General features: G+C 33.4%; 1 protein-coding gene across 1 annotated transcript in view; it reads left to right on the top strand.

Annotated features, from left to right (window-relative positions):
* ABCB5 (ATP binding cassette subfamily B member 5) overlaps nt 1-25,904 on the top strand; it is a 114,223-nt gene that overhangs the window by 53,449 nt on the left and 34,870 nt on the right. Inside the window, exons 16-22 of the mRNA XM_006211710.3 lie at nt 5,575-5,745; nt 12,498-12,659; nt 16,677-16,817; nt 18,889-19,032; nt 19,943-20,047; nt 20,236-20,313; nt 24,495-24,578. Coding sequence (XP_006211772.1) covers nt 5,575-5,745; nt 12,498-12,659; nt 16,677-16,817; nt 18,889-19,032; nt 19,943-20,047; nt 20,236-20,313; nt 24,495-24,578 — 885 coding nt within the window. The remainder of the gene's footprint in view (nt 1-5,574; nt 5,746-12,497; nt 12,660-16,676; nt 16,818-18,888; nt 19,033-19,942; nt 20,048-20,235; nt 20,314-24,494; nt 24,579-25,904) is intronic.

The raw sequence follows: 25,904 nt of genomic DNA, 5'->3' as shown, positions 1-25,904 counted from the left end.
AACAAATAATCCTAAAAGTTATATGGAATCACAAAAGACCTAGAATTGCCAAAACAATATTGAAGAAAAAGAACGAAGCTGGAGGAATAACTCTCCCAGGCTTCAGACAATACTACAGAGCTACGGTAATCAAAACAGTGTGATACTGGCACAAAAACAGACATATGGATCAATGGAACAGAATAGAGAGCCCAGAAATAAGCCCACAGACTTAACAGTCAATTAATCTTTGACAAAGGAGGCAAGAACATACAATGGAGAAAAGACAGTCTCTTTGGCAAATGGTGTTGGGAAAACTGGACAGTTGCATGTAAATCACTGAAATTAGAACAAACACTCCCTCACACCATTTATAAAAATAAACTCAAAATGGCTTAAAGACTTGAACATAAGACAGGGCACCATAAACCTCCTAGAAGAAAACATAGGCAAAACATTCTCTGATATAAATGCAAAAATAAACAAATGGAACTTAATTAAGCTTATAAGCCTTTGCACAATAAACTATAAACAAAACAAAAAGGCAACCTACAAAATGGGAGAAAATATTTATAAATGATGTGACTGACAAGGGATTAATTTCCAGAAGGTACATCACTGTTGATCCCAAAGACTTTAAAAGGTTAGTGCAGGAATACTATGAACAAAGATATGCCTATAAATTTGACACCTTAAATGAGAGTCAATTCCTTAAAAGGCATAAACTACCAAAACTTACTCGAAAAGAAGTAGATAACCTTAATAAGACCTATAACTATGAAAAAAAATCAACTATATCTCTAAATAGTAGCAACAGTTACAAATGAAGTTAAAACTAAAAGTGGCATTCACAGTAGCATCAAAAAATATAAAATAGAGTAAATACAATGAAAGATACGTAAATCTTCTATGTGAAAATTATAGAACATTGCTTATATGTAAAATAACAGTAAGGAATATCTAAATAAACAGGACATACCTTATTCATTGATTGAGAGGTTGAATATTTCGAAAAATATGCATTCATCCCAAACTGATCTATAAATTTAATGCTTTTATCACTTACAAGTCCCAGCAGCTTTTTTCATGTGTAGAAACTTGACATGCTGATTACAAAATTTATTTGGAAATTTAAAGGACCAAGATACCCAAAACAATTTTGGAAAAAGAACAACAAAGCTGGAAGACCTACAATAGCCAATTTTAAGATAACAATTAAGACAGTGTTAAATGCATAACAATGGACACGTAGATCAGTGGACTACAATAGAGTCCAGAAATAGAACCACACATATCTAGTCAATTGATTTCTGAAAAGGCTAATGTAATTCAGTGGGGGAAAGGAAAGTCTTTTCAACAAATGGTACTAAATAAATTCATAGTCATATGGAAAAAAAATGAAATATGGCCCTTGCCTCATACCATAAATATATAACTTGCCATGAATCTTAGACCAAATGTAAAAACTTAAGCTATCAAAGTTCAAAAATAAAAACTTACAGGAAAATCTTCATGGCTTTGAGTTAGGAAAAGATTTCTCAGACAGAAAAACATTTACTGTTAAAAAAAATGATTAACTGGACTTGACTGAAATTAAAATCTGTTAAAAGACACCATATAGAACATAAAAAAGGAAGATACTGTGTGAAAGAAAATACTCACAGTACACAGCTCTGACAAAGAATGTGTACCCAGAACATATAAAAATCTTTACAACACAGTAATTAGATAAAAAAATTAAAAATGGACAAAAAGTTGAATAGACATTTCACACAAAGAATTAAATGAACAAATATATATATATGAATATATGAAAAATATTCAACCTTATTAGTTACTAGGGAAATCCAATATAAAACTACAGTAACATACAATTTCACTCTCAGTAGAATGGCCATAATTAAAAGGAATAACAGTAATAACTTTTGGTGAAGATGTAAAGCAATTGGATCTCTCATTCATTCAAATAAAATGAAATTGGTACAGTCATTTTAAAAAGCAGTTTGCCAGTTTATTATAATGTTAAACATACACTTGTGACTCAGCATTCTATTCCTACATATTTTTCCAAAGGAAATGAAAGTATGACCACAAGAGTATCATGTACATGAATGTTCATAGAAGCTTTATTCATAATGTTAAAAAATTGGAAACAACCCAAATGTTCATCTGCAGCTGAATATATAAACAAAGTGTGATTGATATAGGGTTGCCAGATGAAATGTAGGACTTTCAGTAAAATTTGAATTTCAGATAAACATTGAATAATTTTTAGTGTAAGTATATCCCAAATATTGTATGAATTATGCTTATGCTACAAAATTTCATTATTTATCTGAAAATCAAAATTAACTGAGCTCCATTGGTTTTTGTTTTTGCTAAATCTGGCAACCCAAGATAGATTTACACCGTGAATAAATAAGAGTGAATTATTGGTAGCATACAAAATGGATGACATTCAAAAATACTATGCTAGGTAAAAGAAAAGAGACCAAAACTGTACATACTGCAATTATATCAAGGCTGCAAGATACAAGATTAATATATATAATATATATATTTAATATATATATAATAATATATAAGTCAGTTTTACTGTTCTATATGCCAACAATGAACAAGTGCAATTTGACATTAGAAACGTAATATCATTTATAATAACACTCCAGAAAATGAAACACTTGAATATAAATCTAACAAGATGTGTACAGATCTGTGTAAAGAAAACAATAAAACTCTGATGAATAAAATAAAAAAATTAAATAAATGGAGAAATATTCCATGTTCATGAAAAAGAAGACTCAATATTGTCAAGACATCCATTCTTCCCAACTTGATCTATAGATTCCATGCAATCCCAATCAAAATCCCAGCAGGGTATTTTGTGGATATCAATAAACTGATTCTAAAGTTTATGTGGAGAGGCAAAAATCCGGAATATCCAACACAACATTGAAGGAGAACAAAGTTAAGAGACTATACTGTCCAGCTTCAAGACTTACTATAAAGCTGCAGTAATGAAGACAGTGCCATACTGGTGAAAGAAAAACAAATAGATTGATGGAACAGAATACATAGCCCAGAATTAGACCCATGTAAATATAGTCAACTAAAAACAAATAGATTGATGGAACAGAATACATAGCCCAGAATTAGACCCATGTAAATATAGTCAACTAATCTATGACAAAGTAGCAAAAAGCAATGCAATAGAGCAAAGCAGTCTTTTTAACAAACAAATGGTGCTGGAACAACTGGATATCCACATGTAAAAAAAATGAATGTAGACACAGACCTTGCATCCTTCACAGAAATTAACTCAAAATGGATCATAGACCTTAGTGTAAAATGCAAAACTATTAAAGTCCTAACACAGGAGAAAACCTAGATGATTTGGATGTGACGGTGATTTTCTAGATACAAAACCAAAGGCACGAGCCATGAAGGAAGTCATTGATAAGCTGGTTCACTGAAGTTGAGAACTTCGGCTTTGTGGAAGACAACATCTAAAGAATGAGAAGATAAGCTACAGACTGGGAAAAAATGTTTGCAAAAGACACATCTGATAAAGGATTGTTAACCAAAAATATATAATAAGAAGTCTTAAAATTCAACAATTAGAAAATAACCTGATTAAATATAAGCCAAAGACCTTAACAGACACCTCACCAAAGAAGATATAAAGATGGCAAATAAGCATGTGAAAAGATACTCTGCATTATATGTCATCGGGGAAATGCAAGTTAAAGCAACAGGGAGATACCATTACACTCCTATTAGAATGGCTGAAATCTAGAACACCAACACCACCAAATGCTGGTGAGGATATAGAGCATCGCTGATGGTGGGGACAGTCATTTTGGAAGATGGCTTGGCCGTTTCTTACAAAACTGACCATATTCTCACCAAATTATCCAGAAATCATGTTCCTTGGTATTTACCCAAAAGAGTTGAAAACTTATGTCCATGCAAAACCTGCACACAGATGTTTATATATATAGCAGCATTATTCATAATTGCTTGGAAGCAATGAAGATGTCCTTCAATAGGTGAATAGATAAGTGAGTTTTGATGCATCCAAACAAATTTTATGCAGCACTAAAAAGAAATGAGCTATCAAACCATGAAAAGATATGGAGAAACCTTAAATGCGTATTACTAAGTGAAGATGCCAATCTGAAAAGGCCATATAGTGTTTGATTCCAACTTTACTGATATTCTTGAAAAGGCAAAACTAAGGAGACAGTAAAGATTAGTGTTTGCCAGGGTTTGGCAGCAGAGGTGGAGGGATGAATAGGCAGAGCACAGGACTTTTAGGACAGTGAATGACTTTTAGGACTCTGTATGATACTATAATGACAGATCCATGTCATTTTACATTTGTTTAATTCAGAATGTATAGCACCAAGAATGAATCATAAAGTAAACTATGGACTTTGGGTGATTATGATGCTTCAGTGTAGGTTTATCACTTGTAACAAACACTCTGGTGAGGGATATTAACAATGGAGGAGGCTACGCATGTGAGGAGGTAGTGGCGTATATGGGAAATCTCTGAACCTCCCTCTCAATTTTGCTGTGAACCTAAAGCTTCTCTAAAAAATTATTTTTTTTTTAAAAAAGGGCATATTGTATGATTTTATTTAAATGAAGTTCTAGAACTAGTGAAATTAATTTATAGTGATAAAAGTCAAATCAGTGGTATCCTGAGGCAGAATGTGGGTTTTGAGTGGAAAGGATCATCAGAAAACTTTCTAGGGTGATGGAAATGTTCTGTATCTTTATTGGAGTGATAATAACATGGGTACACTCATTTATAAAACTCATAGAACTGTTCTTTTAAAATGTGTGCATTTTATTGCATAAGTTACTCCTCAATAAGGTTTATATATATATATATAATTGAAAAGTCAAATTTTAGAAATTAAAGATTTAAAAAGAGTATTTAAATTTAAATTCTTAAAGAAATGAACTTTGGATCAGGGACGTAACTCAATAGAATATTACTAACTATGCTTCTTTAGTTCTAGAAATTATCTTCAACCTCAAATCTCTAATAACATCTACCTTACTAAAGATGCATATATGAAAAAAAGTAAAATAAGACCTAAAAAGTCTCCCAAGATTAAAAACAGTTTTGAGAAGAAGTTTGTTTTTGCAGTAATTTTTTCATACTATTTTTCAGAGTATACAGGAAGGAAATTGGAGATACTATATTAAATTGCTAATAAGCATTTCAAATAATAGTAAAGTATTTGCATTACAGTGTTTCTTTTAAAAATACCAGTGTCTTCTAAAATATCTCTAAAAATATCTCTAAAACTTTGAAATTTGGTTCAGATTATTATTAATCGTCCTTAAAATTCTTGATTCTCCTATTTTCTCATTCCTTTTAGTCCAAGCCAAATTTTTTTTATGTTCTCTCTTCATTAGACTCTTTTTTTTTAAATAGTTGTTTGTTTTTACAAAGAACAAAATCATAGGTTGAAGTAGTGATTAAGCTGGCATTAAAACGTAACTGTGAGTGCCATTTCCTGTTCTAATCATCTGATCGTGGTGCCTTCTTCTTCTGTGCTCTTTCCTATTTTTCATTAGAAATTTAATACTTTGGTAGGGGAAAAGGGAGCTCAAATGAGTGGAGGGCAGAAACAGAGAATCGCGATTGCTCGAGCTTTAGTTCGAAACCCGAAGATTCTAATCTTAGATGAGGCTACATCTGCCCTAGATACAGAAAGTGAATCACTAGTTCAAGCTGCACTGGAGAAGGTAAGTGAGTAGACACATTTATTACTTTCATATTCTTGGTTCAGCATTGTTTTTAAATATAAGAAACTATGGCTACATAATAGATTATTTATTAATTTCAGAGACCTCCTTGTGGTCCAGATGCAAGGTATTCATCCTTGTAAAAACTTATGTGATGGTTATAGGAATTGATTTGGAGGAGAAAGGAGGATGACGTACTTGGTGTTAAAAATATATATGAGGCTCATATTTAAACAGTCATCCTATACATACCTCCATTCCAACAGATCTATACTTTCTTCCTCCTCAGAGTAACCCCATACCTCTACCACCATCACAACTATAACCATATCCATCCTTTGCCTCTTCTGTACACACCTGTGGGATTCTCTTCTCTGACCACTTTTCCTCTTTAGGTCAACCCCAGAGTACTCTTTTAAATTAATTTCACTTCAAGTGGAGAACATACTGTGTGGTTTGCCTTGACCTTGGACCATCCTCCTTCAACAGTCCTGGGCCCTCAGACCTCACATTGACTTCCTGCTCACTGCAAGCTGCTGCACATGCTTCATGTCCACAATACAGCCATGGCCCTCTACCAAACTGCACTGCATCTGGGAGAGTCATGTGGTGATATGAAAAACTATGGAATTCTTTTTTGAATGGCCAAACCCCTTTTTAAATCATGGCCTTCAAACCCTTCAGAAGGCTTAATGGCACATATTACTTTGAGCTTGTTTGAAAATGTATCAAGTGTTTTTCTCTCTAAGAAAATTATAGGTTTATCTTATTAAACACTGATTTTATGTGGCCACAAAAGGTTACTGGCAGCCAGAGTACCCCACTGCTTATTGAAAAATCTATTAGTTACTATTGTCAACTTATAAATCAGACTGTATAAATTTTTACCCTTTTTTCCATCCCATGATAAGAGTGCCACATATTGCTCATGATGTTTCTTATTTCCATAAAATAATAAGTGATACAAAAATTCATCTTTATTGTGGACACTTTGCCAAATTTGCTTCATCTTTGTGGAGAAGAAACAATAATTCCCTCAAAAGTATGGCTAATGCTTTATTAATTTTTTATACTTAATAACAAGGCTCTATAGAGAACACTCAAATTGTGTTTATTAATAGTGATGTTTACTTTCTTAGGGCTTGAGTATACTGAAAAATGATTACACTAAACTGTCTTAAATTACATCAATTGTTTTTCTAGTTTTATGGAGATGTAATTGACATTCATATATAAGATTAAAGATATTATAATAGGCTCTAGAGTTGTTTAGAGTTTAAAGGTGCCCATTGTCTTTTGTTAATCACTTCAGGCAATCAAAACTTCTTCATAATTTTAAAATAAATATTTGCTTAGTGACATAATAAACTTAGAAATTTTTTTCTACTGATTAAAATGAAATGTCATAAGTGAAAAGAGAATGTAAAATGTTTGTAAGCTATTATTCCACATATATAACTTATTTTTTAAAATATTTTTAATTCATTTACTGCTATTGTTTTCCAGTTTTTAAAGAGGTTACAATACATCCCCCATACATGGTAGAGATGTATAGGTGTGAAGCTGCTTTAAGTAGGTTTTGCTGGTCTTTTGTGGAGTGAGGGTAACTGGTAACAAATGAGGTGACAAGTAGCACAGTAAATGGATTAATTATGTACAGCTCAGTATATAATTGACTTGTGGTGAAGAGGAGAGTTAAGATACAGGCAAAGTAATGAACACTCCAGTGCCATAAGAGTTCTCTACACATACCACATAGATGGTGGTTATGGAATCAAGTCTTTAAAGAGGCCCCCACCTAAGGAGGGTAGGACATCCAGCAGGTCTCATTTCTGCTTGTCTAAGAACTCTCAGACCCTGCAGCATGATAACGGCCTAGCCCACAGGAAAAAAGAAAAAGGAATTAGGAACTTTTTAGTTTTTTTTTTCTTTTCCTTTCCTTTTCCTTTTTCCTTTCTTTATTCCTTTTTTTTACCATTTGTAGCAACCCTATAATAGTTGAAAACAGAAAGGGGATTTCTGCAAGAGAATTTTCTTGGCTGGAATTTAGCCAGGGGAACAAAAGTAACACAGAGAATACCTCATCCCAAAAGCAACATGTGACATTTTATATGCTTGCTTAATCAAGTTCACATTTGAAAGGCTTGGTGTTAAATTATAGGCCACTAACTTCTTTTAGAATAATGCTTCTCTCCCTTTGATAGATCAAGGTCCCATAGAGAATCTAAGACAGTGGAAAATAAACCACTATAACTCTTCAGAACAATCTACACATGCACCTGTACACAAAGATTTATATATAATATTGAGAGATTCATAGACCCCCTGAACTGTTCATAAGTCATTATTTTAGGTTTAATAAAGGAACAAGTGGACAATAATTAACCCTTACAAGAACTCAATGATATGAACATTTAATCTCCTATTTTACATATGTGCACCATGAAGCACAGAGAGGTTGAGTAACAGCTAGGAAGCAGTGAAGCCAGAACCTGTTCCCAGACAGTGGGCCCTCTAGCTCATTGACATAACTACCATGGTGTAGTCCATCAAGATTTTTAATCTGCTAGGGACTGAAACTAAATTTGAAACCAGATCATTCTCCAAAACTAGCCTTTTATTAAGCATAGACTGACTTACACGATCCAGCAATTCCACTTTTGGATATATAGCCAAAAAATAATTGAAAGGAGGAACTCAGACAGATATGTGTATACCAAGGTTCAGAGCATCATTCATAATACCCAAAAGGTAGAAATAATGCAATTAGCCATTGACAGATGAATGGATGAACAAATTGTGATATATACGTATAATGGAATAGTACTCAGTCTTAACAAGAAAAGGAAATTCTGACACAAACTACAACATGGATGACCCTAGAACACATATGCTAACTAAAATAAGACAGATACAAAAAGACAAATACTGTATAATTATACTTATATAAGATACCTAGAATAGTAAAATTCATAGACAGAAAGTTGAATAGAGGCTACCAGGGGCTGTGGGAAGCGGGGAATGGGGGATTATGATTTAAAGGGTACAGAGTTTCAGTATGGGATGGAGAAAAAGTTCTGGAGATGGATAGTGGTGATGGTTGCACAACAACGTGAGTATACTTAATTGTATACTTTAAAAGGTTAAAATTGATATAAAATTATGTTATTTTACAAGAAAGAAAAGCAATCTAATTTTGAGCATAGAAGAATAGTGACACAGAAGAAATTGGCCTCTCAGATCCAGGAAGATCTTGCCCTTAACAATGGCTGGAATGACAGCTCAGCAAATATGGCCAATATTTTATAATAACTTGAATGTGGAGTATAATCTTTAAAAATACTGAATCACTATGTTGTACAACTGAAACTAATATAATATTGTAAGTCAAGTATACTTCAACATAATAAAGGCCATGTATGAAAAACCCACAGGTAACGTCATACTCATTGGGGGAAAGCTGAAAGCATTTCCTCTAAGATTAGGAACAAGACAAGGATGCTCACTCTCACCACTTTTATTCAACATAATTTTGGAAGTCCTAGCCATAGAAATCAGAGAAAGAAAGAAAAGGAATCCTAATTGGAAACAAAGAAGCAAAACTGTCACTGTTTGCAGATGACATGATATTATACATAGAAAACCCTAAAGAAGTGACTAGAAAACTACCAAAACTCATCAATGAATTTGGTAAAGTTGCAGGATACAAAATTAGTATACAGAAATCAGTTGTATTTCTATACACTAACAACAAAATAGCAGAAAAAGAAATTAAGGAAACAATACCATTTACCATTGCACCAAAAAGAATAAAATACCTACCCATGGAGACAAAAGACCTGTCTCTGAAAACTATAAGACACTGATGAAAGAAATTGAAGATGATATAAACAAATGGAAAGATATACCATGCTCTTGGACTGTAAGAATCAATACTGTTGAAATGGTCATACTACCAAATATACAGATTCAGTGCAATCCCTATCAAATTACCAATGACATTTTTCACAGAGCTGGAACAAAAAACTGTTAAAATATGTATGGAAACACAAAAGACCCTGAATAGCCAAAACAGTTTTGAAAAAGAATGGAGCTGGGGGAATCACACTCCCTGGCTTCAGACTATACTACAAAGCTACAGTAATGAAAATAGTATGGTACTGGCACAAAAACAGACATGTAGATCAATGGAACAGGGTACAGATTCCAGAAATAAACCCACACACTTATGGTCAATTAATCTATGACAAAGGATGCAAGAATACACAATGGAGAAAAGACAGTCTCTTCAATAAGTGGTGCTGGGAAAACTGGACAGCTACCTGCAAACAACTGAAATTAGAACATTTTCTAACACCATATACAAAAATAAACTAAAAAATGCATTAAAGACTTAAATGTAAGACCAGATGCTATAAAACACCTATAGGAAAGCTTAGGCAAAACACTCTTGGACATAAATCACAGCAATGTATTTTTTGAACCAGCTCCTAGAGTAATGGAAATAAAAGCAAAAATAAACAAAGGGAACCTAATTAAACTCAAAAGCTTTTACACAGCTAAGGATACCGTCAACAAAATGAAAAGACAACCTACAGAATGGAAGAAAATATTTGCAAATGATGCAAACAACAAGGGACTAATTTCCAAAATAAACTAACAGCCCATACTCCTTAATATCAAAAATCAAGCAACCCAATCAAAAAATGGGCAGAAGACCTAAATAGACATCTCTCCAAAAAAGACAGACAGATGACCAACAAGCACATGAAAAGATGCTCAGCATCACTTATTGTTAGAGAAATGCAAATCAAAACTACAATGAGATATTACCTCACACCAGTCAGAATGGACATCATTAAGAAGTCTACAAATGATAAATTCTGGAGAGAGTGTGGAGAAAAAGGAACCCTCCTAGACTGTTGGTGGGAATATAAATTGGTGCTGCCACTACAGAAGACAGTATGGAGGTTCTTTAAAAAACTAAAAATCAACTTACCATTTGATCCAGTAATCCCACTCCTGGGCATATATCTGGAGAAAAATGTAATTCAAAAAGACACATACACCCCAGCATTCATAGCAGCACTATTTACAATAGCCAAAACATGGAAATAACCCAAATGTCCATCAACAGATGACTGGATAAAGAAGATGTGGTACAATTATATAATGGAATACTACTCAGCCATAAAAAGAATAAAATAATGCCATTTGCAGCAACATGAATGGACCTGGAGATCGTCATTCTAAGTGAAGTGAGCCAGAAAGAGAAAGAAAAATGCTGTGTGATATCACTTATATGTAGAATCTAAACAAAAGGGCAAAAATCAACTTATCTACAAAACAGAAACAGACTCACAGACATAGATACAAACTGATGGTTACCAGGGAATAAATATAGTGGGAAGGAATAAATTGAGAATTTGAAAATTGCACCTCTTGGAGAGTGATGGAAATGTTAGCTATCTTGATTGTGGTAGTGGTTTCATTAGCATATACATCTATCAAAATTCATCAAATTGTACGTTTGAAATATGTGTAGTTTACTGTACAGGAACCATACCACAATAAAGGCATTTTAAAAAAAGAAAAATGAGCAAAAACCTCCATTCACAAGAGAGACTATCCAAATTGTCGGTAACCGTGTAAGAAGTTGTTCAGCTTTATCAGTCATCAGGAAAATGCAAATAAAAGCCACACTATGACAGTATTTTCCTACTAGAAAAAGAAGTAACCAAGTGTTGGTGAGAATATAGAGTAACCATAACTCTCTTGCACTGTTGAGGAAACATTTATAAACTGGGACAACCATTTTGAAAGCTGTTTGGCAGAATTTTAAAAAGCTGAGCAATTCCCCTCTTAGATACACATCTAATAGAATTGTGTACATATGTTCACCAAATAAACATGTATAGGAATCTTGTCATAATAGAAAAAACCCTGAGACTGCCCAAGTGCCAATCAGTAGTAGAGTGGAAAATAAATTGTGATATATTTGCACAACGGACTACTATTCAGCAATAAGAATGATCTACAACTATATACAACAAAATGGATGAACCTCAAAAACATGTTGAACAAAAAAGTATATACTGCATGATTCCATTTATATAAAAGAAAAAACTAAACAAAATTAATCTAAGCTGTTAGAGGTCAGGATAGTGGGTAACGTTGGTTTGGGTGAATGGCAGCAGAGATTAGAAGAGAACCTGAAGCAGGTTTCTGGGGACTGGTATTGATCTGTTTCTTAATCTGGGTGCTGTGCATCTGGATGTATTTGGTTTGTAAAGGTGAACTGATCTTGACACTTATATGTACTTCTCCACTGTGTATATAATACTTGTTAAAAAGTTTAAAATATGCTTTATCTTGAATCTGTACCCAACTAGTTAAGTAATATCACCGTTTTAGAGATGAAGAAAATGAGAAATAGTAAGCTTAAATTTCCTAGCTACTTTTAGTTTCTAATAACCAGGCAGCTAGTAGGTGGCTCAGAGTAAATGGTCTTTAGTTTCTGTCTGTTTCTAAGATATTATGGTATTATAAATCCACCCATTTGGAATCCTGAATTCCTGCCTTTCTTTTTATTTTAATTTATGTTGGTTTTCCTAATTGATTAAAATTTTCAAACTTCTATATCCAAAGGTAAGACTCTCATATTTAAATACTACTGCTAGAGGTTTTCTTGAATATTTAGTTTGTTATTTCTGCTAATTTTACGTTTGTTTTCTATGCTTATTATTTTATAGGCAAGCAGAGGTCGGACTACAATTATGGTAGCTCACCGACTTTCCACTATTCGAAGTGCAGATATGATTGTGACCATAAAAGATGGGATGGTAGTGGAAAAAGGAACACATGCTGAACTAATGGCAAAACAAGGTCTATATTATTCACTTGCAATGTCACAGGTAATGTTTATATGACATAATGTTTTATTTGCAGGGGTTTTAAAAACTTTTCAGAGAGCATGCCATGCTAGAATACAGAAGTCCTGAATTATAATCTTAGGTTTCACAAAGAACCAAGATTTATTTATAGTTCCTCAGTGGAGAAATTCAGTGTATCTAAAATCCTCAATACTGTGCTAGATAATATGATGAAAGTTAAAGAACTAATTGAGACATAGCACCTAATATGTTTCAGGCACACTACAAATAGGCTTCAAAGCTTGTATGTGGCAGATCCAAAACAGTCTGATATACTCTATATATACTGTGATCTTTTCTTCAGAACACAGAGACACTTAACACCCAATCTCTACTTAAAGGCTTAGCTGTAGGGGCAAAATGCAAAGTCATGCATACAGATGTTACAAGTTATAGAAGTAAGAAGCAAAATTGGTGGGAACATGAGGAAGTAGATTACCCATGGAAAGATTCATGAAGAAGTCTTGAAGGCAAGGAAGTAGGAGGTGGAAAAGGAGGAGAAATCTAGATGGTATGGAGGTAAGAAGGAACTTAGTTTGTAACTAAACAGAAAGGAGATCAGCCTTCCATAAGTAACAATGAGTGTTGAGGGAATAATGGAAAAGAGTTGGATAATGAAAGTCAGATAATGGAAAAGTTGAGACTAATACAGTGCCTGGCACACAGTAGCCACTCAAAAAATATCTGCTGAGTTAAAGGATGCAGACACATGTCCATACCATGTACATATTGCATTCTCACAGGTGGACTAGAAAGCTCATGTTAGGCAATCAGAGGAGGCATGATAATGATGGAGACACAAAGACAAATTCCTGTTTTTTAGGATCCAAATTTCTGCAAACCATGTGACCTACCCTACTGAATTTCACATAGCTTTTTGTTAGGGCACCTTAGTGTACATGATAGGAATTAGGCTCTAGCTATCTTCTTCATTCTGCCTTCTTCTCTTAGTCTGGAAGGCAGCATTCTTTCCAGGAGGTCTTCTACAGACAACTAATCTCAACTCTTCAGTTTTTTACTTCTTCAACTATCTGATTACATGTTTGATGTCAACATTATTATTTTACAAATTAGGAAATTCAGTAAGTTATGAGCCTCCATCTCCTCATCAGACTTAAAATTTCAAACCCTAGCTTTCTTCACAATGCTATAGTGAAGAATTTGTAAATACATCCTATAAAGCAATGATAGTTTTAAAAAAAATTGAAAATGTAATTTTACATTGATTTGAAAACTGCTTGATTCCAATTTTGTTTCATATTAGGCCATATTTTCTCTAAAGATAAAATATAGGTGTAATTTGTCAGTTAAATTTGCATAATTTTCATTCCATAGTATACTTAATAATTTACGAAGTTATTAAATTCAATATTTTCAAACAAATCATTGTAACAATAAAAAAACACAACTATAGTCAAATTAACCCTATTTTGAGATTTGTAAAAACTACACTAAGATCTTTCTTTGAAGTAATACTTCTTTATTTTTTACTATAACTAAACTAAAACTCCATTATAAGGTGTTTCACATAAGAGTTTCACAATGTAAGGGAAACAAAAATGGGGTGTTTGTGGTATAAGTGTATAAAAATTAAAAACACCTTATTCAAAATGGATTAGTACTCTCTGATTACTTAAAATAATGTTCACTGTTGAACACTGGAATTTGACACAACATTGTAAAATGATTATAAATCAATAAAAAATGTTAAAAAATAATGTTCATTGTGATATAACAATATCATTTTAAATATTAATTTTCAGTGAACAACTCTGATATTCTGGATACTGTGTAATTAGCATAACATACATGATATCTACATAAATAGTAATATTTATAAAAAGCTACACTTATTTGTCACTATGTCTGTAGTGTCCAAATGAATCAATTTATGACAATTCATGATTATCATAAGTATTACAAAGTTAATGCTGCTAAGAAAATCAACCCCATGTTAGTAATGGGGAGACTGTGCGTTTGTGGAGGTAAGGGGTATAGGGGAAATCTCTGTACCTTCTGCTCAGTTTTGTTATGAACCTAAAACTGCTCTAAAATAATTAAGTATATTTTTTAAAATTTTTTAAAAGAAAAGAAAATCAATACCAAAAAGCAACATAGCAGAATGGTTAAGGTTACAAGCTCTGGAGACACTTCAAGTTGAAATCCCTACTCAGCCATTTAATAGTTTTAGGACCTTGATAAGTTGTTTAAATTGTCTGTGCCTCAATTTTCTAATCTCTAGCATGGGAAAAATAATAGTAACCTATTAATGAATTACAATGAGTATTAAATGAGTTCATTCATGTAAAGTGCTTAGAATTATTGTTGGCATAAAAAATGTTATTATATTACTATTCTTAACGTTAGCATTTGTTATCTAATCAAACTTTTCAGAAAAGTTCAAACCATGATTATAAACTATAATCATGTATAGACTAATGTTGTAATTATCTATCTAGAATGTACAATTACTTATAAACATAGTGAGTCTGCAAGTTTCCTCTAGTGAGTTTCCATGTAAAAATGGAATAAAAACAGGTAGAGATATATACATACCAAAACTTCTCATCATTGTTCCTTTGTCTAGGAGCCTTCTCAGGTCTTTGACCTGTTAAAGCATCTCTTTAGAAAAATTTATTATGAGAAGAAGTCAAATTTTATTTTAAACTTGCCACAAAGTAAGTAGCTCCTGGGGAAAAAAAGCCAAATAAAAGATTTCCTTCTTGGTAGAGAAATTCATAGGGAAAAAAAGAAAGCGATAGCATAAAAGAATGTCTGATTAAAGATGTTAGGATATTATAAGGCTGGTTAAAGTTCTTGGGACTTTGAAATGACTGATTAGCAGTTGTTAATCTTAAAGAATCCCAGTTTCCCTGGGAAGCCTTCAGTGTTCATATTCTCCTTTACACCTTAATCTAAGTTTGTCCATCTCCTCGCTTCATTCTGGTCTGGGCCCCCATCATCCTAACTAGGCTCTTCATTTCTGTCTTGACCTCTCCTCCCATCTCTTCATGGGGAAGTCACAGTTTACTCACAACACATTCAGATAAGCAGACGTGTAAATCGGTTATATCACTGAAATTGGTCTCATTTTTCTTGGAGGAGCAAGTAAAACAAAAACTAACTTAGAGCAATCTGGTTTAGAATTAGAACCTCATTCTATCCTGTGATTTAAATAGTCTTTAAGATTCACTTGATGTCTTTGGCATTTCTTTTTATTTTGGAGCTGGTCCTACCAATTTTTCTTTTTGATCAGTTTGAAATGAGCAGAGGTGGCAGGCCTGGAAAATGTTACTGTCTCCTAAGATCTTTCTCAGGCCCAGGACCAGCCTCACATTTAAGTGCCAGCTACATGTTATAAATTTACAAGCTCCAGAAAAGGCTAGGAAGAAGGGGTCAGAGACAGTATATTTGAGTCATCTTCCTCCAAAACTCCTTTTGCTAAGACCTGTTCTTGCTAGTAGAATAATTGATTTAGATTAAGACATTGTTTTCTCCCATTAATTATACAGGTATTTGGATAAAAAGGCATAGTGCGATATTGTCACTCACTAACATTTTAGGATGAGTTGGACTTACTAGGTATCTATCATCCTGAAAACTTCAGCAAGAACTGCACAGGAATCACCACTTTTTTTTTAATTGAGTTTTAGTCAGTTTACAATGTTGTGTCATTTTCCAGTGTAGAGCACGATTTTTCAGTTATACATGTACATACATATATGCATTGTCTCATTCTTTTTCGCTGTGAGCTACTACAAGATCTTGTATATATTTCCCTGTGCTATATACAGTGTAATCTTGTTTATCTATTCTACATATGCCTGTCAGTATCTACAGATTTCGAGCTCCCAGTCTGTCCCTTCCCATCACTACCCCCATGAAGAATACACCACTTTAAATAACAGAGGCAACATAGTTTTAGAGGGATGCTTAATAAAGTTCCTTTGAATTTTTAAGGCATTATTCTGGTGGTAACATGTATATTCTTCATTTAAGGATATTAAAAAAGCTGATGAAGAGATGGAAACAATGGCATATTCTACTGAAAAAAATACCAATTCAATTCCTCTGCGCTCTATGAATAGCATCAAGTCAGACTTTGCTGACAAGTCTGAGGAATCCATCCAATGTAAAGAGGTAATGGTTCAACTGAGAACAAGTTTTACGCACATGTTCTCCAGTGAATTTTGATACAATCCTTACAATATTTAGAATTTATTAAATGTAAAATGTTATTATAGCACTAGTTTATAGAATATAAATCTTTTCCTGAACTTTACTCTAACATAATTGTGACACATGAAAAAAGTATATACTGTATGTTTCCATTTATATAGAACTCTAGAAAATGCAGAACAATCTATAGTAACAGAAAACATATCAGTTGTTATAGGGTAAGAGCACTGGCAGCTGGGTGGCGTGGGAGAAAGGGATTATAAAAGGCAGGAGAAAACTTGCAGGGATAGTGGATATGTTCATTACATTGACTATGGTAGGGGAAGGGTGTAGCCCAAGTGGTAGAGTACATGCTTTGCATTCACAAGGTCCTGGGTTCAATCTCCAGTGCCTCCTCTGAAAATAAATAAATAAGTAAACCTAATTACTTCCCCCCAGAACCATTATGTTGACTGTGGTGCTGGTTTCGTAAGTATGCAGTTGTGTCTAAACTTGTCAAGTTGTACATTTTAAATATGTGCAGCTTGTTGTATGAAAGATTAAGTTTTAAATTTTAAGCTCTTTCCTGTCTCTTTACAAAATACCTATAATTTCATGTATAATTTATGTCACATTCTCTTAAAACATGTTATATAACCTGTAGCATATTTAGGTAGCACAGATTTCTCATGATTTTACTAAACTTTTTCATTTTGTTACTATCTTATTTCATTTTATTCTTTTCTACCTTGATAACATTGTTTAAGTACTACCCATTTTTTTCAATCTGTTGTGTACTTTTAGAGGCAAAAGTATAAATTATTCTATGGAACCAAGATAGCCCTCCAACATGTACTGGCTCTACATGTGATTTCCTGGCATTGTGTCCTGGGACATGTTAAGCCTAGTTTCATTACAAATTGAGCTAATTTTGTAAAGAATTTGACAAAAAAGAAAATCTGTGTTCAGTGCTCCATGAAGAGTTGGAATGGAACTTTTAAAATTTCTATATATTCTGTGGGACAGTCACTTAACTGAAAAGTGAGGCTGTTTATGAGGATGATCTTCAGAAAACTTTAAAAACAAAGATAATAGATAGTCAATTATTAAATAACCCAATATAATTTCAGCTTAGCCATTCTGAAAATAAACTTTAAGGACTTTGAATTTTAAAAGTTCTATTGTTTAAACAATAGAGCTTACATTATACTTGCCATACTAAGATTAAACCAAGAATTAAAAACTACTTTCTAGTCTCTCCTGAGGACTTTCTCGGGTTATCAAGTTCATAAATTTTATTACTTCAAGAGTGAATGACATGAGTAAGTTTTAACATATGAAATGCCTAAAAGTTTGCTATCTACTTTTATATTCAAAATAATTACTCATCATAAAGCTATTCACAAGATTTTTTTAAGTTTCTGAAATAAATTCCCTGTATATTCCAGACAAGAGCGAGGAGAGATCATTACTGTGTTATTTGTCCTCTGATCATCATGACTGCTACCTGCCCATGGCACCCTCCAAGGATTCCAGGAGGGGCTGGCAGATATCAGAGCTACTTGCAATGTTCATTCTTTGTATAAGACCTGATATTTTGTGTAACATTATCCTTCCTCTAATAGCATCAGCAACAACTAACATTATTGGATACTTATTTTTGCAAACACTGACTTAATAATTCTGAAAACAATCCTGTAAGATAGAAATTTTTATCTTCCTTGGAAACTCAGAAAGATGAGTAAACTGAGGCTTGGTGATTATAAGCATACTCTGATATTGTGGCATTTTACTTATAAATGGGAACTCCCAAACCAGCTTTTAACCAAGATGTTAAAAAAATGTTTCCATGAATTAGTCACAGAAGTGCAAAACTCAAGCTTAAAATGTGACTAAAACTTTTACCTTCTGTCTCTGCTTAGTTTCTACCTAGATTTTGTCCTATGCTAGAGCATGATATTCCATCTTAGATCTATTCAAGACTGGCTAACTTCTCCATTAGGTTCCATTATGCTCTCAAACTGGGGTTCTAACTAAGATTTTTTATTTATAGACAAGTCTTCCTGAAGTTTCTCTATTAAAAATTTTTAAATTAAACAAACCTGAATGGTCTTCTGTGGTTCTGGGGACATTGGCTTCTATTCTAAATGGAACTGTTCATCCAGTATTTTCTATCATCTTTGCAAAAATCGTAACTGTAAGTAAAACTAACCTGATAATCTCTTTAACAAATTTAAAGTGTAACCTGAGAGAACAGGTCTGTTGTACTTTGACCCAGCAAGGGGAAAATTGGAACATGTAGTGTGTCACCCCTAGTGTGGAATCCATGATAGAAAGGTTAACTAATGTTCTCAGGGGATAAGCCACCCTCTATTGTGAAGTGTTTGTCTGGGCCTTGTTGACTGGGCAATCAGTAAAGAAATTGCTTTGTTTTCTAATTTTGACTCTAGTGCTGTATCAGCATTCTAAAGCACTGAAGCAATAAAATAGACAAATACAACTACTCTTCTTTCAACCGGTTTGAACAATGGCCATTTTTTATTACCAGTCAACTCAGAGAGAGGAAATAACAAGAGTTTGGGATTGTTCTGGGAGACCTAGGAGAGTTGATGGATTCAGTGATCTTATTAGAGCCATGTTGTCTTCAGTCTCCTGGACTGTTACTACACTGTGTCAGCATAGATGTCAATGTATGTATAATTATTAATTTTAGAAACAATTTCCAGGGACATGTTTAAAGGTCTCATACTACAGGTAGTACTTTAATTGAGAAATATTAAGAAACCTGAGTTATTAGAAGTTATTAGAAATAATAATTCAATTAGAAAACTAATTTCAGTTTCTTTTAAAATATACTGAGTTAGAGGACTCATTTGTCTGATGCTGTATTTATATAGCTTAAGTGAGAAAATTAGCAGTGAGGGTTTTTTTGTGTGTGATGAATGTAGAGGATAGAACGAATAATGGTGAATTTTTTCCCAGAAATGTGTGCAAATTATTATGTTGAAATTTATTTTTAAAATCCTGATGGATAGACGTTTTAGTGTTTTCACTTTCTTTAATGTTTTTCCTCCAACCACCTGATAAAAAAATCTGTTCTTTTCCAGATGTTTGAAAATGATGATAAAACCACATTAAAACATGATGCAGAAATATATTCCATTCTATTTGTCATTTTGGGTGTTATTTGCTTTGTCAGTTATTTCATTCAGGTAAGCTTTTAATGAATTAAACAAATTTGTACATGATTACTTTTTTATGTCATCCTATTTAAGTTAAAAATAGTAACTAATTATAATGACTAAACAAAATATAAATAAGTAAATGTAGTATCCAAATGTTACAAAGAGATAGAAAGGAGAGTTAAGAATAAATGTAGGTTTTTTTGTTTGTTTTCCAGGGATTGTTTTATGGCAGAGCAGGGGAAATTTTAACCATGAGATTAAGACACTTGGCATTTAAAGCCATGTTATATCAGGTCAGTATTTAGTTGATTTTTTTCTAATTTTGTTTGAAATGTGTTTTTAAATATTCTAGCTTTTAGTTTTTCTTCAAGTCGATTTCTTGACATAATCTTTCCTTTGATCATATAAAAGCATTCTGTGTCCCAAGCAGCATCTACCAGAATTCTTGTAGTATATTTTTCTAATAGAAGCAAGTCCAAAATTGTTATGTTCAAAAATGCAACTGATAGAAAATAGGATTTAGAGTCCACTCCTTGTTGCTTGCATTTATCTTTACAAATCTTTCTTTTAATGTATAATGTAGTGTTCTAGGATCAGCATGGAGGACTAATTAAATCTAAAAAGGAGAGTTAAGAGCTACGGTATCTTGAGGAACATGTTTTAAAAGGAGGAGTTAATTTCTGTAGTTCTTATCCATGTGCACAGCTTAAGTGTTTTCACTGCACACTTCTTAAAGCAACCAATCTCTCTGCTCTCATCAGAAGAGTCTTGAATTCAGATAACATCAGTCTAGCTGGCAGGTTAGCCTGCCACACACAGATAATCATTCACACCTGTGAAATAACTAAAGCTAGGTGGATCAAATAGTAACCTGGAAAAGTAAGTCTGAGGGGCAAATGGCAGGAATGTCTCAGATTGGTACCTCTAAAATTCCTTCAGGAGGCTGAGGTATATTGGGTTACCCTGAAAGCCAGTAATCATTTGGAGCCCTTTGCCACACTTTCTGTCACCAGAATTCACCGTGTAGGAGCAAATAGCTTCCCTCCAGGGTCATTTCTTTTCAAAAATAGTTACTGTCACTCCAGCCCAGTCGTCAAAACCAGTTTTTACATCTTGTGACTTTTAGCAGTAGTGTTCAAAGGACTGCTGAGTAACAAAACTCCTCTGCCTTTATGTGCTCTTAGGGAACTGCAAGATACAAAATGAAGCAAATGGGAGGTTTCCCCTAGCAACTTGATGCTCTGAAACATTTGACGACTAACACCTTCTCTCAAAAAGGTCCTATGAGAGACACTCCTTAATCCAGAAAAACAAAAATCTACTTGACAGATCATAAAATTATTTAATATTTGCACATCTCATCTTGCTCACATTAAACTTGTACTTTAGTTTTCTTTTTTATTTATGAACACATTACATCTTTACCTCAAACCTTTGATGAAATAAAGTGGAACTTTAATTAACTAATATTATATTTCATGCTTGTTGACACTTTCTGCTCATTTTTTTTAATGTACTTATATTTTTCCACATTCAGTGAAATTTATTTTCAATTCCAGGAACTTTTGAAAATATTCCCTGGGTGTTTTAAATGGAAGAGTGTAAACTAACTTTTCCAAGAATCACTTTGAACTTCCTTTCTAGAGGTTCACAGGATGCTTTGGTGGAGGAGTCTCAAGTCCACAAGCCATTTTAACCAGTGGATATTGTTAATCCAATATCCTAATGGTTGATTCTGGACACTGATCCTCTGCCTAGCATTAGCCATGTGAACACCAGACAGTAATGTTCCTGGATAGAGTAACTTCTGCCCCTAAGAATACACCAATCTGTAAGCCATAAACTCTGGTTCTTCAAAACACATGCACACACAAAGACATACAGAGAGAAACTCTGCTATTCAGCAGATATTATTAAATAGTCCCATAAATCCAACTTAGCCCCTTTCAACTTATCATTTGTTTTCCCCCTTCATTCTTCAGCATTCTTCTTGCTTCCTTGCTTTTTTAATTGGAAGAAAAGAAAGGAGTTATATATTTGACCTTTTCTTCATAAATACCTTACCAATTTCACTCCTTTCTCTAGTAAGGGAAGTTCCTAATGTGCAGTTTTGCCTAACTCTTACTACCTGGTTTTTTCCCTAAGATAAGATTTTTTAAGGCTTAGAAAACATGCCGAGACTTGCAGTGCTTTTTATAACCATTTTGAAACCTCATTTGAGGTAGAGGTATTTAAGGAATCAGGTGTGGTCTTTTTGTAGGTATAAAATCTATATTTTATTTGATTACTTGAGATCCTTCCAGTTGAAAAGAATGTTCTAATTGTTGCTGACTTCAGTCGTTGTAAATAATCCATTGCTTATTGTGTTTCAAAGCTTAATTTATATTTCTTAGTGATAAATACTGTCCTGTAGATCTGTTCGGTTTTTTTAAGACATGAAGTTTATTTTTGCCTATTTCTGTCTAAATTGGGTTGGCTAGGGCTTCTGGGTTGGGGGGAGAAGTTCTTCTAATCATAAGTTGTGATCACTAAGAGATCTCAAGAAGCTATTTCCAAAAGGATTTGAGGTAACAAGTCCTGAGTCAGGAGAAACAAGTAATGAAACTCAACTATAATGCTTCAGTTAAATGGGAGGCAGAACAGGATGGTTGATTAAAAACTCTAGCATTTGATTGCCTGGGTTCAAACTTTGGCCTCAGTACTTGCCAGCTGTGGTGTTGGGCAAGTTACTTAATCTTTCAGTACTTCAGTTTCCTCATTTATAAAAATATGGATAATCATATTACCTACCTCATAGGGTTGTTGTGATGATAAAATGTGAAAAGTCATACCAAGCACTTGATCATAGTGCTGCTGTAATTTTTTATTTCTAATGGAATCATTGGCAGGAAAAAAATGCGCTTACTAGTATCAAAAAAAAAAAAACCTGATAGCCTTACTTATAATCATTTTACCACCAGGAAGAGAAGAAGCAAGCTAATTTTAACTTAATACCAGCTACATTCCAGAAACTCTGTTAAGTGTTTTAGCACATAATGTCTATGCTGGAAAACAATTCCTAGAGTACATAATTGCTGGCTTGTTCAAAAGCAAGTTTGGATATCTTGCTGACTGAACATCAGATAATGACTAAGACTAGTCACATATGTATCCTTCGCCTTGTGTATTATAGCAAGTTACTATAGAATTAGGAATGTAATATTCAATACTAAATTCTTTTCTATACTTTTACTTGATATTATGTCTAAAAATTCTTTGTATTCCATGTCATGTGAAAATATAGAAATATTTAGAAAATGTATCTTTTTTTGAGTGTATGATATAAAACAGGTAATGCCTTCCATATCAAGAGTGCTGTAGTTATTATCATTGCTGATACATGTTCCAGATATGTTAGGCTCTTGACTGGGGTTGTGTTTTCAAAGTGGCTACTATGTTATGCAGATCATGATGTCTATGAAATGTCTTTCAGGCATTTAGGACCCTAAACTCTTTGGGACACTTTCCCAGTGCAGGGCTTTATGGAGTACTGCTGTCATGCTGGGGTTGTACTCCCCCTAGCCACATTCCTCCATGGGAGCTTTCTTCTCACAAGACTGCATGACTAATTTACAGCTTTTTATCTATTCTCCTTTTGTTTCTCTAGTTGGCAGAAGCTTGTAACCTGGGCATCATCAGTACCGTGGCTTTATGCCCTTCATTTACTAAAAATAAGTCATTTTTCAGAGACAGTCTCCACATAGTTTTAGTCCACAAGAGATATAAGTGGTTTGAGTGCATGGGAGGAAACATTCAATAGCTAATAAAAGGAAATCAGAATTCCTTGGGTTGAGAAGTGCTAAGAAGTGCTGTCTCTATTTGCTGTTGAAAATGAAATTGGTTATAAAAGTATGCTTTTATTGCTTGTATTTTTGACCTGTCTCTTTCTTCAAATTGTATGCTTTTTGACTGCAGATGTTTTACAGCAGACTTTCTTCCTTTTTAGCTTCTCACAATGTCCAGTGCTTATAAGATCTAGGGGGTAATATGAAGTGTCGGGGAAAATCTTGCCTATCTAGGTGCTAAAGAGAAGGAAATAGACTTTTTTAAAAATCATTTATCAGTTTAGAGAGAAAGATTTGGAAATATTTCTGAACTGTGTTTTGCATTACCTTACTTTTTAAATAGAGTCTGCTCTCCACAAATTAATTGTGGAATAAAATTACAAATTACTTGCTAGTTGAAAAAGACCATTTTAAGCACTGATTATTATACAATTTTGTAGCATGGTATTGAGTCCAAGCTGTTGGGCTTAAGTTTTTCCATTTGTATCTAAATACTGATCTTTTTAAAGTAAGAAACAAAAGTTATTTGATCCATAGTATTAACAAGAAATGAATGCCTGTGAGTGAGGAGGCCTTCTGAGTTAATACAGCAAAATAAGTCAGGGAAGAATCTTTTTGATAACCATATGTTAATTCCCTTTTTTCTCTAGGATATTTCCTGGTTTGATGATAAGGAAAACAGCCCAGGAGCCTTAACAACAATACTAGCCACAGATATAGCACAAATTCAAGGAGTATGTATATTGCTTTTATTTTTAAATAGTTTATGTATATGGTATACGTGCATGCACATACACACATGTCTGTGCATATATGTGAGCTATGCTGAGATGACCCACATCATTAAGGATACCAGGTAAGTCTCAGGACTGACAAGGAGCTCTCAATGAAAGATAGAAGGAAGCCTTTCAGTTCTGGATAATTTTAATCAAAAATAAAGGAGATTCAGAACACGTAATAGGATAATCAGAGGACTAAAGAAGATACCAAGAATGAATTAGAGAAAACAGCTCAGAATTAAATAGTAAGACAAGAAAAAATAACAACAAGAAAGCACACACACATAACTTAAGTTTTAATAAAAGAGGGAAGTTTAGTTTTTCCTTCCCCCAGAATAGGATTTTTTAAACATAAGGCCTAACAAGTTAAATTCATATGTACATCTGGAAATGATTCTGTGCTAGTTGTTATACAGATCAAGTTAAAAAGATATGTGTGATTATGTCTGGTCACATTGTGTGTAAATAAAAAGCATGTTTATGTACCATATTCAAAATCAGTGACAGACTGACCAGCACAATGTATGTCAAAGTGATGCTTAAATAAGTATAGGGAGTAGGGTTATATGGAAGAAATAAAGAGTAATTTATTAATTTTCTTCCAATTATTTTAATAAAAGTAACCTTTATATCACAAGGGAGATTTCAACTATGATTGAAAAAAGGAGTATAAAACAAGATTTCCCACTTTTAACTTAAGTGAGAATTTTTTTATCTCCTTGTTAAAATAAGAACTCTAGCAAATTAGTAGACTTTCCCTTTTCTTTATCATGCATGTGGGAGGAAAGGAAAGTCAGTGATGTACCTCTGAATAACAGAAAAGTCTTGAAAGTATTTTTTTCTGTTTAGAAATACCGAATGTTGATTATAGCATTGCTACCAAAACAATGGTCAACTAAAACAGCTCTTCAAGATTGTATTTTCTTTTGGAAACTATTCCCACAGGACATGGCCACTATTCTAACTTTTGTAACTTTTGCAAGACCTCTTTGTTCAATATATACATGCAAGGATATGTTTATATTACCAGAGAATAAAACAAGTAGGTTACAGTTTTGAATATTCACATGCTTCGATATTGGTATGGAAAACTAATTTTATGATGTAGAAAGAGCTCCAGAGAAAAGGGGGCATCATCATCATCATCTCTTCCTGAAACTCTTTTTGAAATTTTGAAAACAAGGCTCTAAATTTCATTAGGCAGTATTTAAATTTTAAAGTAGGCTGAGGAGCTCTATTTTATTGGTATAGGTGAAAAAAATGATGGATAGAATTTCAGCT

The sequence above is a fragment of the Vicugna pacos genome, chromosome 7, assembly GCF_048564905.1.
Source record: "Vicugna pacos chromosome 7, VicPac4, whole genome shotgun sequence".
Lineage (NCBI taxonomy): Eukaryota > Metazoa > Chordata > Mammalia > Artiodactyla > Camelidae > Vicugna > Vicugna pacos.
This window is presented reverse-complemented; position numbering and strand designations above follow the sequence as displayed.